The sequence below is a fragment of the Phasianus colchicus genome, chromosome 2 (assembly GCF_987193195.1).
Source record: "Phasianus colchicus chromosome 2, bPhaCol1.hap1.1, whole genome shotgun sequence".
NCBI classification, from domain to species: domain Eukaryota; kingdom Metazoa; phylum Chordata; class Aves; order Galliformes; family Phasianidae; genus Phasianus; species Phasianus colchicus.
Window position 1 is genome coordinate 60,608,308 of NC_143437.1, and position 17,529 is coordinate 60,625,836.

General features: G+C 34.1%; 1 protein-coding gene across 1 annotated transcript in view; it reads left to right on the plus strand.

The window, feature by feature from the left end:
* The window catches only part of TRDN (triadin), a 203,019-nt gene that overhangs the window by 25,264 nt on the left and 160,226 nt on the right, over positions 1 to 17,529 (plus strand). Inside the window, exons 2-5 of the mRNA XM_090135836.1 lie at positions 911 to 1,117; positions 7,782 to 7,823; positions 14,295 to 14,432; positions 17,046 to 17,072. Coding sequence (XP_089991962.1) covers positions 911 to 1,117; positions 7,782 to 7,823; positions 14,295 to 14,432; positions 17,046 to 17,072 — 414 coding nt within the window. The remainder of the gene's footprint in view (positions 1 to 910; positions 1,118 to 7,781; positions 7,824 to 14,294; positions 14,433 to 17,045; positions 17,073 to 17,529) is intronic.

Sequence of the window (17,529 nt, forward strand, 5' to 3'; positions counted from 1 at the left end):
TACTTTTATTGTTTTATATTCTGGAAAACAACTACCAACCAAGATTGTTTAGATTATCACTTTATTTTATGAGGAAGAATAATATGGAACATTTCAAATGTTGTCATTTTTCATTTACCAAAATTATGATTTGTGTGGAGAAATAGTTTTTCTCAATACCCTAAGAAAAAGTAGATTAATTTGTTGTTAACTCTCCATTAAACATTTAATTTATTGCAACAGTTAACTTAGTTAATGTCAGTATTCACCTTCCTATCTTCTTACTAGGACCAAACCAATGCTTTTTTAAATTAAGCCTGCTTTGGCATTGTAACTCTTTCTTCTAAAGAGATAATTTAATTATGTGAAAATGAGAAGATCTAAGGTATTTAAAAATCAGGTACAAGCTTCCTCATGAAGTGTAATGATACTGTATGTTTAAATCTTTTGTGTTTCTGTTGGATAAAATGGGATATAAATGTCCTTGACAGCAGAATTCAAGCCAAACCTCAAGTGGCATAAATGCGTTAGCTCCATTACAGATAATGGAAGTACACTTAATCACATCACCTAAGAATCTGGCCTACAGCCCATAACAAGACAGTCCTTTGGAGAGTAATAATATTTGATGTTTTCATCAATCACTCTCCTAGGTCTGTAGCGATCTGTGGCAGACTAAAAAATGTCACATCATAAACAAAAGGCCAGTCATGGCTATTTCACCATGTTTGGTGACATAAAATATCACCAATTTACTAATTGTGGCCCTAGTTCAGGAAAGTCTTCTACCAGAAAATGTAAGATTTACTTTTGTAATATTTACTTTTAATTTACATGTTCTGAGAACAGATGTATTTCAATACAACAGTCAAATTCTTGCATCTTAGGCTCCAAGTTTTACATTCTCATTCCTTTGCTTTTACTTGCCTAGGACGTATGTCTACGACCACTACAATAACAGATGGTAAGAATGGATCCGTTCCATCATCCATGAGAATGGGCAAGAAATCAGTTACAGAAGACCTTGTGACAACATTCAGCTCCCCAGCAGCATGGCTTCTTGTTGTGGCTCTGATTGTTACCTGGTCAGCAGTAGCAATTGTAATGTTTGACTTGGTGGATTACAAAGCCTTTGCAGGTAAAACTCAGCATCTTTTGTTTGATATATTTTATATTAAAATTTAAAAATTTATTAAGGGGTGTGTATTATGTAAACATGAATGTCTCTCACCTTCTTAGAGTCAGCACAGTGTCCCTGCTGAGTTTACCGTTAGAGGAGATATTGTGAGAAATGTCAGAATATATTACTTTACACTTCATAAGTCTTCATAATTTAAATCTTTCCATTTTGCAGCCCATCTTTATCCTGGAAAATGTATATGTTGACAGTAATATGATATGTATATGAGCATACATGCTCAGATTTCTGTTTTGCAATTTCAATATAAAAATATTTCAAAACTAATAAAATGAATTATTAATTTCCATCTTCTTAAATATATTTTCAAATTTCTCATAGTTTCCTTAAGTATTCTGACATCTGCTTACACAATTTAATCACAAAAAATATGCAAAACACCATTAATAAACATACTAACTGTAAATTCATCTGCAAAATTCTTAAGTACAGAAAGACAGATTCTTAGCATTAGCCAAGCCACAACCGTACCCTCACTTAGGCATTGTAAGACTGGTCAAACTGAATATATAGGATCAAGTTTGGAAATAGATTGGTTTTTGAGAGGAAGGCATATTTGTTTGGCTGTGATTCTGGTTGAGGAATGAGAAGAAAGGAATGGTGAAGAAAAATGAGCTCATCATTATTTGATTTTTATGCCTTGTAGCTGGCAGTAATGTATAACAGAAATTAAAATAAATCTATGTTTTTAAAGAGGGCATACTGTTCAGCAGGCTGGCTGAGAAACAAAACTGGTGTGAGGTAAGCAGGCTGTAGTGACTGGGAAATATATAAAGCAAAACTAGAAAACAAATGATGAAGGTCCTTTTCTTTTCTAAAGAAGAACACCATTTCTACAGTGATCTCATCTATCACAATAATTAACTAAGAATAGAAATTCAGCCATTTCATTAGTTTACTGATAAATCCATAGATTTTAGTCCTGCTGTAAATCAATATTGACCTCAAGATTTGCTGAAAAATCTTTTGAGGCAAAGAGCTTGAAAGAAACCTACTAATTCTGATTTGATGGGTGACAGAGAAGCTTGGAACGTAGACAAAATGTGCAGCCAATCTCATTTAAATTTTTTACTTCTCATCTGCATTTGTTTTCAGAAGGAATTCACTTCAGTTTCAGTAACATGGAAGCTTCCTTTTGAGTGACCCTTCCTACACAAGCATCAGATTTTAATATGAACACCAAAAAAAATGTGGCAAAATAGACATAAACTGAGAGAGAAACCGCCATATTTTGCTCGCAATTTTCCATATTAACTATCAATCAATCATATTCTTACTATTTTTTTCAGTAAGGAACAAGGGTATGCCTTAGACAAAACTTCTAAACTAAGCAATTCATAGACTGGCTGTCAGCTTATGCATGCTCTGTATACTACTCAGGGTAATATTAAGCAATGCAAAACTATATTTTTTCGGTAGACTGAGGGAAAATTTCTAGGCAGATGGAAATCTGATGTTCATGTTGTATTGGTTAAATAAGCCTAAATCCCAAGGGCATTGATGCAAACTGACATTTTCAGACCAGGCAGTAGAAACAAAATAATGTAAAATTTAATCTGCAGGAGGAGTTCATATTTTGTAGAGATCTCTGAGAGATGATATTTCAGTACTTTCATGGGTTCAGTTCTTTTTCTTCCCAAATATATTTCTGTTCCTACATGATTAATTAAACCAACATTTAAATAATCTATTAATATTGAAATGTTAAATGAAAGAACTACCATGCTCCTTAAGAACTACATTTATCAGACTGCTTTCTGTGTTTACAGATACATAACAGTGGCTCTATAGCTTTTATTATTCCCAGGGTTTCAGCTCCTGACTTCCTAATCAGCTGGATTTGTCCAGCTGAAACTCACCAATTCTGTGGCAATAGCTGAAGACTTCACATAGAGTCACCTAGCTGGGAGTACTGATACTGAAATGATTTTCACCCTCTGACAGTGTGGACTTTAGTTCCAGTGGAGCTGCGAAGGAAAATTTGGAGCATATTTTAAGTGACCCTTTAAATCTAAAATCCAGGAATAGTTTCATTTTACAATGACAGTATTCCTTGAATAACGCACATTTTAAAAAACTTAATCATTACTTTCATTACTGTAAATTTAATTTTTCAAGCATGATTAAATTTAATTTATTAATTTTTAAATATAAATGAAAGATGCCAAATAAATTAAATGTGACTGTGTGGGGTTTTTTTTTCTGTACAAAACACATTACATTCAGTGTTTTTGTTTTTGTTTTTGTTTTCCTGAGGTAGAACTTGCCTTTCTTAAGTCAGTGCATACAATTTTTTTCCTATTTCTTTCCTTTAAGTTCCATTAAGTTCAACTCTAGAAAATATGCAGAGAAAATCTGAGAGGAAAACTTGGTTAGTCTATTGAAGAGGGAACTGAAATTTGATCTAAGAGCAACACACTCTTTCAAAAGGCAGCTGCAGAAGTAGTAGATGACAAACAGTTACCAAGATGATTTTCCTGTAGTATCAGGTGATATAACAAAGTGAAAGGGCCTGAAGTTGTGTCACAGGAGGTTTATGTTGGGCACTGGGAACAAAATCCTTATCATGAGAGTAGAGCAACACTGAGACTAGATTGTCCATCCTTGGAAGTCTTTGAGACTTTGTTAGCTGACCATGGCTGTCTGGCTCCTGTGTTGGCAGCAGTTTCTTGCTGAGAAGGATTGACTAGATGAATTTCAGGGATGCCTCTGATCCATGTCTGTGTGATTTATGATTCTATGAAAACCTCTGTAAGAATTTAATAAGGTACTTAGAAAGCACATTGACAGAGATCTCATTGGGCTTCACAAATCTGGGGTGGATTTCCCCAGCCTCACATATGGGGTGTGAATCTGTGAGCCATTGTAGTCAAGATTTCAGTCACTTGTTAGTGCAGTTAAAAACACACTGTGCACATCTGCGGAGCTAGCCCTCTACCAGGTTTGCAGGAAGCAAGAACCTGAGCTGAGATTGCTGGATAAAGTGTCACACACTTACATGCTGGCACCGACTCTGACCTAGTGACTCCCATGACAGACTTCCATCTTATTTCTGAGCAAGAAATGCCAATTCCATAGCAAAGTCACTATTAATGACTATTCTGCACAGAACTGACTGCAGAAGAGAACAGCAGTTTGTAGACATAATAGACCAGGCCAGGATCTACATGGCTAAGGAATATACACAGATTTGTTCCTCCTAATTCCTATTGGTTATCTAGAAAACCAACCCACAGATTTTGCTTTTTGAGAACTATGGTATCAAACTCAAAAGTAAACTATCAAGTTGGGGAATTTTGAAAATTTATGCTAATTGAGATTTATCACACATGAAAATGAAGTATTTGTTCTCATCCTAAAATAGGTGTAATGAAAACTTGCATTCCTATCATGTTATTTGCAAATCTGTAAACATGACTGAAATATTTCTAGTGTGGTGTGAAGAAGACATCCATTACAAAAGGCTGTGATAATTAATACACTATGAATCTCATGCAGTACGTAACACGTATGAACATGCAATAAGTAGCATACCACACTGGAAGATCTCTTATACATTCTTGGTATTTCTAGAAAAGCAAGAACATTCATTTTTGTTTTATGCGTGCTTTGCAACAATTTGTAATTACTTCCATCCTTAATGTTAAAAAAAATTCATTTCACTAATTGGCTTCATAGTTCATGAATGTATTTCATGCATTTCTTGTACACATAGCTGGATCATATATTTTAATTGGTACACGTAACTAAATAATTTAAGATTATTTCAGTTCCAAGTTTTGATTGCCCACAAATCTGCATTTGCTAATGGGAGAATAAAGGGCTCAGAATTCCCCACCATCTCTGTGACCAATTACAGATAATTAACACTACCCTAATTTCAGATTCATATTGTAACATTCAGAGTAAATTGATAGTGATGTTGCCAGTCACCTAAGAGCCAGACTAGATCAGCAAATCTACAAAACCCCAAACTAGCTAGAAAATAGTAAGCAAAAAGCACAACACGTGAAATGCAGGTTCCCATTTTCTTTTAATTACATTCATAAATGCAAAAAGGATAGGATCTTCCTTGTAGATAATTCATTGTTCTCAACAAAAAAAGGCATTTTAGAGATCTCCTGCCAAGGCAGATCTCTGTCTAGTAATGCCTATCAATGGAGACATAGAGCTCCTATCTCAATGAGAAGCTGCAGGGATTATGTCAGTAAGGTGTTCTCCTTAATGCTTTTTATTTTATTTTTTTTCCTTTCTTTTAAGATAATAGGAAAACAACTGGCCAAATTGTTCTGGGCTCTTGGACATCAGCTTCTGACTAACACAGTCTGAAATCACCATTTTCCTGTCTTTAGTTTATGGTCACTTTTGTTTTGGAAGGCCATGGGTATCCAGAGTGATATACATATTTTCCAGTAAAGGAAAACAAACAAACAAAAAATTAAAACCCTAGTTTTCATTTTAACATCTGTATTTTGAAGAGAAAAAGACCCAAGAAAATGGTGAACAGGACTCTAAGTAAGTTGTGCTGTGTAGTTGGCACATACTTTTTTTATTCCAGTCTTCTGCATGAAAAGGACTGTAAATTGCAAAACCTGATTATGACAAGTGGAATTCAAAAAATACGGCTATTCTGCTATACTACTACTTGCCTATTTGTTTATTTGTCTACTATTTATTTATTTCTCTATTTTTTGAGATAAGCATTATCAGGAACATATAACTAGGTTGCCATCAAAGTCTCCTATTTCCATGGAAACTACAACAGATACAAGGAACACAACAGTATTTGATGGATCAAATTCTTAGCTACAAAACACTATTTTTCAACATGGTGACCACCATTCGCTATGCATTTTCAACAGTGATAAATAGGAACCTGCACAATGTGCTCATAAAAATCTACACCAGCAGAGGTGACACACTCACTGTCACCACCCACTGACTCACTGTGCTGACATTCAGTTTGATTTCCATCAACATTCAGCAAGCATCGATGATAGTCATTGGATGACATTTTTCTAAATGGAGGAAATCAGTGACACACCTTTACATCATACACACTTTCATGTCAGATGCCATTTGTCAGACAGCCTTTCTGCTTCCATCTATCACAAGGCAACAAATGTAACAGAATACTGCTGAGAAGGTTCAACTCCTACTCTCCTACCACCAACAGTCACTTCTGATGTCATGGGCCAATATAATAAAAAAAGGAGGCTTTTTGCATATGTTAAACCATTTGAGATGTAGTACTTGAAGAAGTGGAGGAGAAAAAAAAAAAAAAGGAGTACTTATATTGACTGGTATTTTCTCCAATTTTATTAATAAAATTACCTTACTTTTGTTTTTGCTTAAAGTGCCAGCAAACAAATAGAACAAATATTTTTGCCTCTCAGTGCAAGGGGTGTTTAAAAGTCTCACCAAATTAAAATAATTGGTAAAAGCTTTTCCAGACATCCAAAGCCCAAGAAAAATCTCCAATGGAGCACAGGAGTGGAATGTAAAATAATAAAAATATAAAATATAAAAATATAAAACATAAAGTATAAAACATAAAGTATAAAATATAAAATATAAAATAATTGTCATCCGTTGTTGACATCTTTGATCAAAACAGTGATGTAATCTTTTAAAATACAATTTTTACTGTATTTACAGGTGTCAGTCTAAAGCATGAGTAAACAGCTTGTGCATTTCTAAGTTCTTAATTAAATTCTTCAAATTCTACAAATGTATCTTAAATCCACAAAACATTTTTTTTCATTGCTTTCCAAAATGACTACAAAAAAAAAAAAAAAAAAAAAGTGTAGGGGGTGCTAAAGATGAATTTCAACTTAAAGAAGGGGTGCTCAGGAGACAACCTACATCCCATGTTTCACAATGTAGTAAATATTACTGCTGAGTTAAAAACCCCTAGAAAATGAGTTTGTACTGTAAAGAATGACAGTCTATGAAATACTGTAGTTCTTCCAGTACTACATCTCAAATGGCCTAACATGTGCAAGATCATAAACTGATAGATCAAACTTCATGAGCTCACAAACTTTAAAATACGTAATTTCAGAACTCGTTCAATGGAAAGGAAAAGAGCTAAGAAGAGAAAGGAAACTCACATACCTAAATATGCTTCATGGGATGTGAAATAGAAACCATACTTCAGGATTGTAATTCATTTCAGTAACAATTCCAAAAATGTGACTTTCTTGTTATTTGCTATGGAAGAAATCCAAATAACTAGAGCCACCTATATGTACCGTGTATTCTTTTTAGCAATAGAATGCATAACTTTAGAAAATACCTGCGCTGTATTTAACAGTATTTTTAAATTGCTCTGATTTGTATTATATTATCTAACATGTCTGGAGAACTGGAAACTGAAGCAGTGATTTTCCTGGAAGAATCCTCTTTGTAGTTGTTTATCTTTTTAATGAACTCCAATTTCTGCTTCGTAACAGCAGTCCCCAAGATTAAATAAGTTGTCACTTCTCTCAGTAACTGCTTCATTTATTTGAGCAACAACTGAGGATGTTCATGACTGCTAATGTTGTTTCTCCCTTTTTTTTATTGGCCTTTCTTGTGTTCATCATGTTGTCATCCGCTATAGCCAGCTATTCACAACATTGCGATGATCCCTGTTTACCACCTGGTAAAGACGCTGTGCCTGCAGTGTTCTGAATATGTGTGTGCATGTGCGCTCTGCTTGCTGGAGGTAACAATGCATGGACATGAGCAGAGTGCCAGGGCGCAGCAGCACTGCTCCTCTGCTTAATCCAAGTCTGCAAAGTTCATTACAATAGAGTGCTCCCAACATTCACATCTGAGACAGGTTGGTCAGTGATGAGATCCTTCCAGTCAGCAGATACTCAATAATCAGTGATAAGCAGGGAGATATTCATTTCATCACGATGAATGCATTTTTAAATACCATTGGACAATTATTTAACGGGACTGCATTACAAATGTGAAGTTAAAATCTGTATTCTCAGTTAGAGAATAGAAACTTCAGAATGAAAAATAAAGTACTTTGGGTTAAATGTCTGGCTGTTTAAAAACATCGCTTAATTTTATTTTTCAGAGTAACTGAAAAATAAAGCTTCAAAGTATTTTGGATTAAATGTCTGGTTGTTTAAAAAACACCATTTAATTTGGGTCTGATCCATCAAATCTGAAGCCTTTCACCTGATGTCAAACCAAGTCACATAAATAACATAAAAAGCTGATGTTAAACTTACATTCCTGTCCACATTTTTTCATTTGTCTATATCAAAAGTATCAGAAATTTCTTGATATTTTATGAAACATTGTGAATTTAATTGTAAAATTTGGAAATTCTATTATATTCCATGTATTCTTTTATTCATATTCTACATTTTATATAAATATATTCTATTTATAACTACTTTGCTCTCTTTGGGGGTAAAATGCTTTTGCCCAGTTTCATGTGAGGTTTCCTCTATGGGCATGACCTCAATATAATTATCTAAGGCTGATATTAGAAAGAGACGAAGTATACTAAAGAATGCAATCTTCATATTTATACTTGAGGTACATATAAAAGGGGAAATTCTGGGAAATACTGACGTTGAGTTTTTTTTGGAATTGTTTTACACTGCTGTAATTCATTGATAGCCGCCAGAGTCTATTCAGATGACTAGACTAAAAAAAGTTATCACAAATCTTAAGAAAGTATAAACTTTCAATTTAAAATAATCTTATCTCTATAGCAGAATATTTTACTAGACTAGGATATGTTTTATTATGAAGAACTAGTATTAAGCTTTTGTATTTTATCAAACATGACAGAAATTCTGTCTTCATCAGCTGTATCTTGTCAGTATTAATGAATTAGGTTCTATCTAATAGATCAGTCTTTACACCAGATAATTACCATCATTTGTATTTTAATTGTATTCAATTCAGTGAAGTCAAAATATGTAATTGATGAAAATCCTACAATATTAAATAATTCACAGACATTCATTTAAAAAATAACTTTAAACGAGTTTTAACTCTGACTATATGTTTAACTATTTGACAAGAAAAAGATTGATAGAACATCACATTCCTTGTCAGGGTTATTAAAACCAGCATAATAACTGAAGTGATTTGCACAAATAAATCAATTAGCCACTTTTTGTTGTGAAATTCACATGACTAAATGACACAGATTTTGAAATATAAGCAAATTTGCTTGAGGTACTGCAACGAATCATAGTATGTGATTAACCAATTACCATTTTGAAAAGCTGCTGTTACAGGACTTACTCTCAGTTCCAATTAAAAACAAACAAAAAAAAGTTTTCTTTTGCTTTCAAACAGCACAATTTTACTGCAGTTGAAATTACTTTGTCTTTTACTTATGAAAATCATCATTTCTTGATTTCAAAGAACCTAGTGAAAGGTGAGATATTAATTTACTTTAAAGGAACAACAACTATTTCCAAATCAACTGGAGTAGAAATTGTGAGTCAAGGAGAATTTAGAGTGGGATAAATCAATTGCTTGGAATTCTTGTGCTCATCTTTTTAACCAAATTATTGTTTCTGCAGCAGTAATGCTGGAGAGCTTCAAAGGATTATAGCAATTTAATTTAGATCTAATGAGCATGAAAACCAGCTTCAAAATACATAGAGAGGTTCCAGAAACATTTACATAAAACAAACGGATATTTGAAAATTATTTTACCACCTTTGTGTACGTTTTGTAAAGAAAATTCAAACAAGACTCCAAATTTCCTTGCAGATACATAAAAGAGGTAAAAATACTCTCCTAGGAAATTCAGTTGAGTTTTCCTATGATAAGGTTTTGAAAAGTAATGTATAAAATCCTTCAATTTTACTATGATTCATAGCGTCAACTATAATTCTTCCAAATTTAAGCATTTTCTAAAGCATTCTGGAACTAAAAATTTGAATGTCCCACTAGGAAAATAAAACATGCCACCAAAAAAAATCCAGTAAAAATGATAACACAAGCAGAGCTGAATCTTTACTGATTTAAAGAGCATTCCTTATAGCAATAAAAGTAATAAAAGGGCACAACAAAACAAAATGTTATTGGAGAGCACTGTTGGTAGTATGCATACTGTTTGGTGTGAATAGTAGTACTGATCTGAAATTAATAACAAATATAAATTAATTACAAATTTAAGTGCTTAGTTAAAGTGTATAGTAACAAGAAAAAAATTAAATATGAAACAACATTTCTGATAGGATCCATGTCATGCTTTTTAGTGATCTAAAAAAATATATGTTATGCTCATGTTTTGTTTTGTTTTGTTTTGTTTTGTTTTGTTTTGTTTTGTTTTGTTTTGTTTTTCCTTCCCTTATAGTCAAGAGAAAAGGAAGAGCATTTTTGGAAATTAATTCATATCATTCTAAAAAGATGTGAGATGGAGGTGACAATTTTTCTTTTCTGAAGGTCAAAATAGCTTTCTGAGTTGGCTTTTGAGGGAGTCCAGATTCACCAGGGACTCAACACCTGGCTTTCAGTACATTTGACTAGATAGGATGATCGGAATTTAAGCTGTGATTAAATGAAATGACATAATGTTAACAAAAGACCTTCAGTGTTAATTGTACATCTCATCCCTCAGTTTAATCTGTTTAGTTTTCTTCCTTCCTCCTCTTTCCTCCCTCCTCTATTCTCAATCAACATTTTGTATTTTTCTGCTACATAATCTAAGAGGAACAATTGCCTCAGTCTTTACTTACCAGTTCTACTAACAGTAGAACTTCATAGCCTGGATCTACTTGAGAACTATGCTGTCTTCATAAAGCCTCTTTATAATTTATTTTCAGGATCCTGCTTCTGCTGCTCACAGCAGTCTCACACAACAGACACAAAGTAAAATACATATCTATATATACATTCATTAATTCATGATTATAAATATCATTCATTCATGATTATAAATACACATTATGATTATAGATTAATTACAAATTACATATTATGTATTATATGTTATATACCACATGCTAATAAGAGAAGTATATTTAGCTTAGCATTATAAACACTTTGTATTCCAGTGTCTGACAAGAAACGAAAAACCAGACAGAATTATGCAAAAGACAATCCAATCTGAATGTGTTGAATGCAAGACTATCCAAAACAAAAATCATCAAGCTGTAGCATTACTGGACATTTGTAAAGAAAGAATAATTTAATTTTTAAAAATCTGAATTGCAAGGAAATGTCAGGCTTAAATTTTGTCTTGAAAATCTGTATTTCTCAGCTATACTCTTCATACAGAAGTATGAAAATCCTCTGAAAATGGCTTTCTTTGCATGTGCGTGAGCTAAATGGCATCCTTTTGCTTTTTTCTCCTCAAATTGCCTTCTTTCCTTTGCTTCATGTGTGTTTTGTTCTGCTAGAGAAAGAACAACATCCTATTGACAAAGTTGTGGGGAAAGCTAAAAGCATGGTTTTGATCAGTATTTCTTTTCATTCAGGATTATCTGGTGTGGTGTTCGTAAGCATTTTAGGATGAATCATTACTCTTAGCCCAATATGTTAAAAATTCAGGACATATTTAAAAAAATTAAATAGAAGATCTGTGCACAAGTAAACTTTCCCAGTCTTTGTCACTTATATCACACTGCAAATGGATCTGTTTAATTTTGCAAGTTTAATTTTGCAAATACCACTGAGGTTTCATCTACAAAGCCCCAAGTTGATTTTTTTCTGAATTTTCTATTTTAAACAGGATTTGCAGCTCAGGCCTGTTAGTGTAGTTGTTACCAGAGAAATTAGCCTCTGGACACTTATGATTTCTAATCCCTTTTTCACAGTTTGCTATAAAGATGTTATGAATTAAAGACCAGGATATGACGTTGAGGGCTCTAATTCATCAGTTAAGACGGCTTGCCTTGGGGTGGTTGCAGTGATTTCCTCTGCTTTTTAGATCTTGCTCTTCTCTGAACAGTTCCTATGCCTGCCTGCGGGGACAGCTCTCCTACCTGTGAAGCAGCTCTTGAACTGCTAATATATAGCCTGAAATATTAAAATACATTGGCAAGAATTTTTGTTTTGTTTATAGATGTGGTCCCTGTGGCTGTTAATTTCTGTGGCTGTAGAAACAACTGAGCCATCCCTAAGCAACCAGTGGGTACAGGGTGGGCAGAAAATGAGAATAGAAACTAGGACAGCTGTATGATGTTTAACCACCCTTACTTGTGAATCTAAAGCTTAGTTATGCTGAGACCCCTCTGGCCATGTAATTCTGCGTGTCTGCTTACGCACCTTAGCATCTCTATATTAGAGTAAATGCAAATGGCACCAAGGGTCAGGTTACAGATTTATTTTTATAGTCTGAATATAAGTGTATATATTTATATAATACAGATATAGTTCTCCTTGTAAACAATGGAGAAAGTCATTTGTGGCAAATCTGTTGAAAAATTAAAATCTCTGGACCTCAATATGTGAGTACAATTCAAATAAATAGATGACTTATAATAAAAAAAGTCAATACATCCTGGTATACTACTCAAAATCTTTCTGAATTATTTAATCGGTTGAAAATGTTAGCACAAAACAGTACATTAGAAGAAGAATTCATTAATATTTCTTTACAATGTTGTCATTTCAGCAGTGTGCATGACTAAGTTATCTGATGTGCCTGATTGTTCAGTAGCATATATCTATATAATACAATTTCCAGGAAGCAAAAAACACCATACACTAACCAAAATATTTATTCGATCTATATTATCAATAAGCAGATTTGAAATAATAATAATTTTTAAATAAAATTTTATACTTAAAATTACTAGGATGTAAAAGGAGTTATTCATTGTTGTATTTATATTTCAAATAAATTTACTCATACGTTTTGTTACAGCACTTCTAGAAAATAACTGTTCATGCTGCTGCCATAAAAGAAATTGCTTCAAGCCTGCACTTTGCCTGTCTTTGTAACCTGCAAGTTCACGTGAGACTGTTGATTACTGCTAAGATTTGTCTTGTGAGTCAGAGCTCTGCAGCCAGAAGTAGTTGTGAAGAAGTTCACATTTACTTTCTTTTAAAAGTATTTGCATACAAAAAAAGAGTGGTAAACAGAGATGTGGTTCCCGTCTTTATACTGTTGATTGTATGCATTTCTATTCAAACTACTAGAAACAAGACTAGGCCAATGAATTAAATTGAATTTGTGATTTACCTTTGATTGTTTAAACTTCTGTGAAACCTTTGCATACATAGGACAGTCTACTATTTCAATTATAATGGATAGTAACGTAGAATGAATGACAGCTGTCTCTCTTCCTAAGCAGTATTTGGTACAGATTTCAAGAGAATAAAAGCTTGGTGAATGGAAAGGATGGATAAAATGTTCTATCGAAGGCTGGAGATTTCTCATGAAATACTATGTCAGCATAAACAGGGTATGGAGAAATTTGGTGACATCATAACTGGAAAAACCTTTAAAGGAATACTTGTATTAATCACTAGTGATTGTTCACCCTCAAGTGAAGATATGTGGAGGGCAGGGGCCTTTCTTCCATAGCAGTAACCAGGAAGATGGAGCACATGGAATGTTGCAACTTCCTTGTTTGTTGACCTACAGGAGCAAGAAGGCAACAACTAGTTAAATACTCACACATGTATGTGAATGAAACTCCTGAAAAAATGTAAGAGAAACAAATTTGTGGGTTTATGTGTTTGAGTGTAGCCAGAATAGCCTTGAAGATAGATGTGACATAGGACTGGGAAACCAACAGTAGTGAATACTAAATAGACATCAAGAGGCAGGGGACCTGGGTCAGAGAAATAAACTGGACTGAAAGGAAGAAATTATCTAGAAGGATAAATCTGGGGTAGAATCAAATCTATATTTCTTCTGAACCCAACAAAGCCTCAGAAGAAGAGCCAGAACTGGGAGAGCACTATCAGACCAAATTGTCCACTGGGCTATGAATCACTTTGCGAACTGCAAGGACAATTTACATGCACAGGAAGGAAAGCTGTCCTCAAACATTTGAATAATGAAAATTAAAAGTAAAAATCATTGTTTCTGTTAAAGAAGGTTGTATAATTAGTTCTCTATAAAATGTAGATTAACCTTAAACACCAAATCTTTTTCTGTTGTTTTTTTTTTTTTAAACTCTGCACTCAGGAAGATCTGTTAACAAGCTTAGCACAGAACCACTGAGAATCATTCATGAGACTTTGGAAGAATCAACTGACTGGCTTTATGGCTTTATTTCTTTACTGTCTGACATCATATGGAGTGACGATGATGACAGTGATGAAGGTATTCATAATGTAGATTTCTGTAACTGCACTAATTGCTGTTTTGCATGCATTATGTTGGCTTACTCAGCTTTAACCTCTTAGTCAGAAAGGTCAAACAAAATAAAAAGTGAATGTTGTTGCTAATAAAGTATCTACTGGCTATTTCAATGAGTAAATTCATCTCTTTGTTAGCTTTCATTTCATGTTTAATGTACCATTACAGAAAAGCTGTCAGAATTAAATATTACCATTAGTACATCTTGAAGTAGAGAGTGCTAATTTATACAAGACTTCAAAATCACAATAAAAATATGCATCGGAATATCACTTCAGAGCATGGCAACAGCTATTTTCTTTTAATCAGTAAAAATCTACAATTAGCCTCTGAAAATATAAGGTAGACCAAGAAACCTATATATTTAGTTTCTATATACTAATGACAGAATAATGTATTGTTAAAAGAAAAATGTAAGAAAAAAAATAATTTTGACTAGACTAAGGGTAGGTTGGATGGCAATTTACAAATAATGCACTTTACTAAAATTTTTGATGTTATCATTACAGTAATTTTCTTCTTTGACATCATCTGATAAATGAAAGTAAACTGTTAACATAACAAACTTGGAAATAATTATCTTTCTGCTATTAAAAAAATGTATAGTTCTATTGTGTGAGCAGAGCAGTTGTGGATTTTTATGCCACATTGCATTGGTCATATTGAGAAGTGATGAGTGTAGGAATGACATTTTCATTTCAAAATAATTTATTTTGTATTCAATTTATCTACCCCAGAATGTGAACTGAAACTGACTTCTACCTGTTTGTTCATAAGCTTGAGATATTATCAAATTCATACGTTTAAATGTGTGGATGAACTTTATATACTGGTACCACATATGAATAATAATAGATAAGCTGCTACATGCGAGTTTGTGAACAGGATATCCTATTCTCAGATATGATCTACAGAAAGCCATCCCCTCATATGCTTGAGAAACAGAAAATATGTGATATTGAGAGCATGATAAAATTTCAAAACTTTTCATTTTTACCATTTTGTGTTCATAGAATGATGTCATAAAATCATAGACTGGCTTAAGTTGGAGGAGTTAAAGATCATCCAGTCCTAACCTCCCTGCCATGGGCAGGATTGCACCTACTGGATCACGCTGCCCAGGATCCCATCCAACCAGGCCTTGAATGCCTCCAGAGATGTGGCATCCATAACCTTTCTGGGAAACCTGTTCCAGTGCCTAACCACATTCTGAGTAAAAAATTTCGTCTTGACATCTAATCTGAACCTCTCCTCTTTTAGTTTAAAGCCATTCCCCCTTGTCCTGCCACTATCAGACTGTGTGAAAATCTGCTCCTCTTCCTGATAGTAAGTTCCCTTCAAGTACTGGAAGTCCACTATGAAGTTGCTGCACAGTCTTCTCCAAGATAAACAAGCCCAACTTGCTCAACCTTTCTTGATAGAGGGGTTGCTCCAGCCCTTTGGTCATCCTCTGGATTCACTCCAACAACTCTGCATCCTTCTTCTGCTTGGGACCCTGGGCCTGGACACAGTACTCCAGATAGGACCTCACAAGGGTGGAGTGGTGGGGAACAATCACCTCTCTTGCCATGCTGGCCACCCCTCTTTTGATGCAGCCCAGGATACTGTTGGCCTTCAGGGCTGCAACAGCACACTGCTGGTTCATGTCCAGGTTTTCATCCATCAGGACCCCCAAGTCCTTCTCCACAGGACTGCTCTCGATGAGTTTTTCTCCCAGTCTGTACTTGTATCTGAGATTGCTGTGACCCAAGTGCGACACCTCGCACTTGGTCTTGTTAAAACTCATTAGATTTTCATGTGCCCACTTTTCGAGTATGTCCAGGTCCCTCTGGATGGTGTTTCTCCCTTTTAGAGTGTTCAAGTACATGAGTGTGTATGTGTTAAAGGAAGTAGGAAAGGTCATAAAATAACTGAGATAAAAATACTCAAGATCTGAATGCTTACTGAGTGCTTGGAAACTTCAGTTCCATTAGCCAGGTGGCATTTCACCTATGTCTACCTGTAGTGTGAAATGGCAGAAAACAACTTACTGCATTGTATCCTTTAAAAGAAAGCTTCATTTTCCAGAGTGAATCCTTCAAATTAAAATTGACAGCTCATTGTTCCTCTGAAACTGGGTCTCTTTTGCCATGGATTTCACTAGAAGTGCTGTTACATTTACAACCTTGCTATCCTGTGCATTCATTTTATAATCTGGAGTTTAGAATGAACCACTGGACCTTTCCTTACAACATGAGTTCATGCATACATTCAAGCAAATTGTAGACACATCATCACAAATTTATATTCAGAAGCACAAATACAGATTTGGGAGTTTCTTTGGTTACTACTGCACACTGAATTTACCTGTCCCAGACCCAGAAACCTTCTATGATAAGAGACAGATTCTGTGAAAATCCAAACTCAGAATAGAATACTTGCCTTTCAGCATAGAAGGAATAAAATGCATTTAAAAGTGATAATTAATCAATAGGAGAAATAATGTATTGTGCATATGTATTTTGCTTTGGCTTGGTTCTATTATGAAGCCTCTTATCTGCCATTTGTTTTGTTTTTGTTTTTTTTCTCTTTGTTTAGGTGAAGTGGAATCTTCCGTGATAAAAGGTTGGTCAGATGCTTCCCTATAGATGGCAAATTTTTTGCAACGTATATTCAGAGTAAACTAGTATGTCTGTGGTATGGGTTCTGTCATTATTTCTGCCTACCAACCACGAGTATTGTGCTTTAAGAAAATTACTGAATCAGAAATTCAATTTATAAAACTTGCTGAAATGTTTGCTCTTTGCAAGAATTAAGTATTATCTAGAAAAGCAGAAACAAGTCATATCAAACTGATAAAATTACTGTAACGATATTATTTGTATCCTTGCCCTGTATACGGGTCTCTTATTAAAGTTTGTGTGAATTACATGTATGCCTGCAGAGAAATGGTGTTTAGAAATATGAATATATAAGGGAAATTCATGGAGAAATAATGACAAGATATAAGAACATACTACATTGTACCAATGAAAAGACCTAAAATGAGGTCTACCTTTGAATCTTCTGAAAAAAATTATTT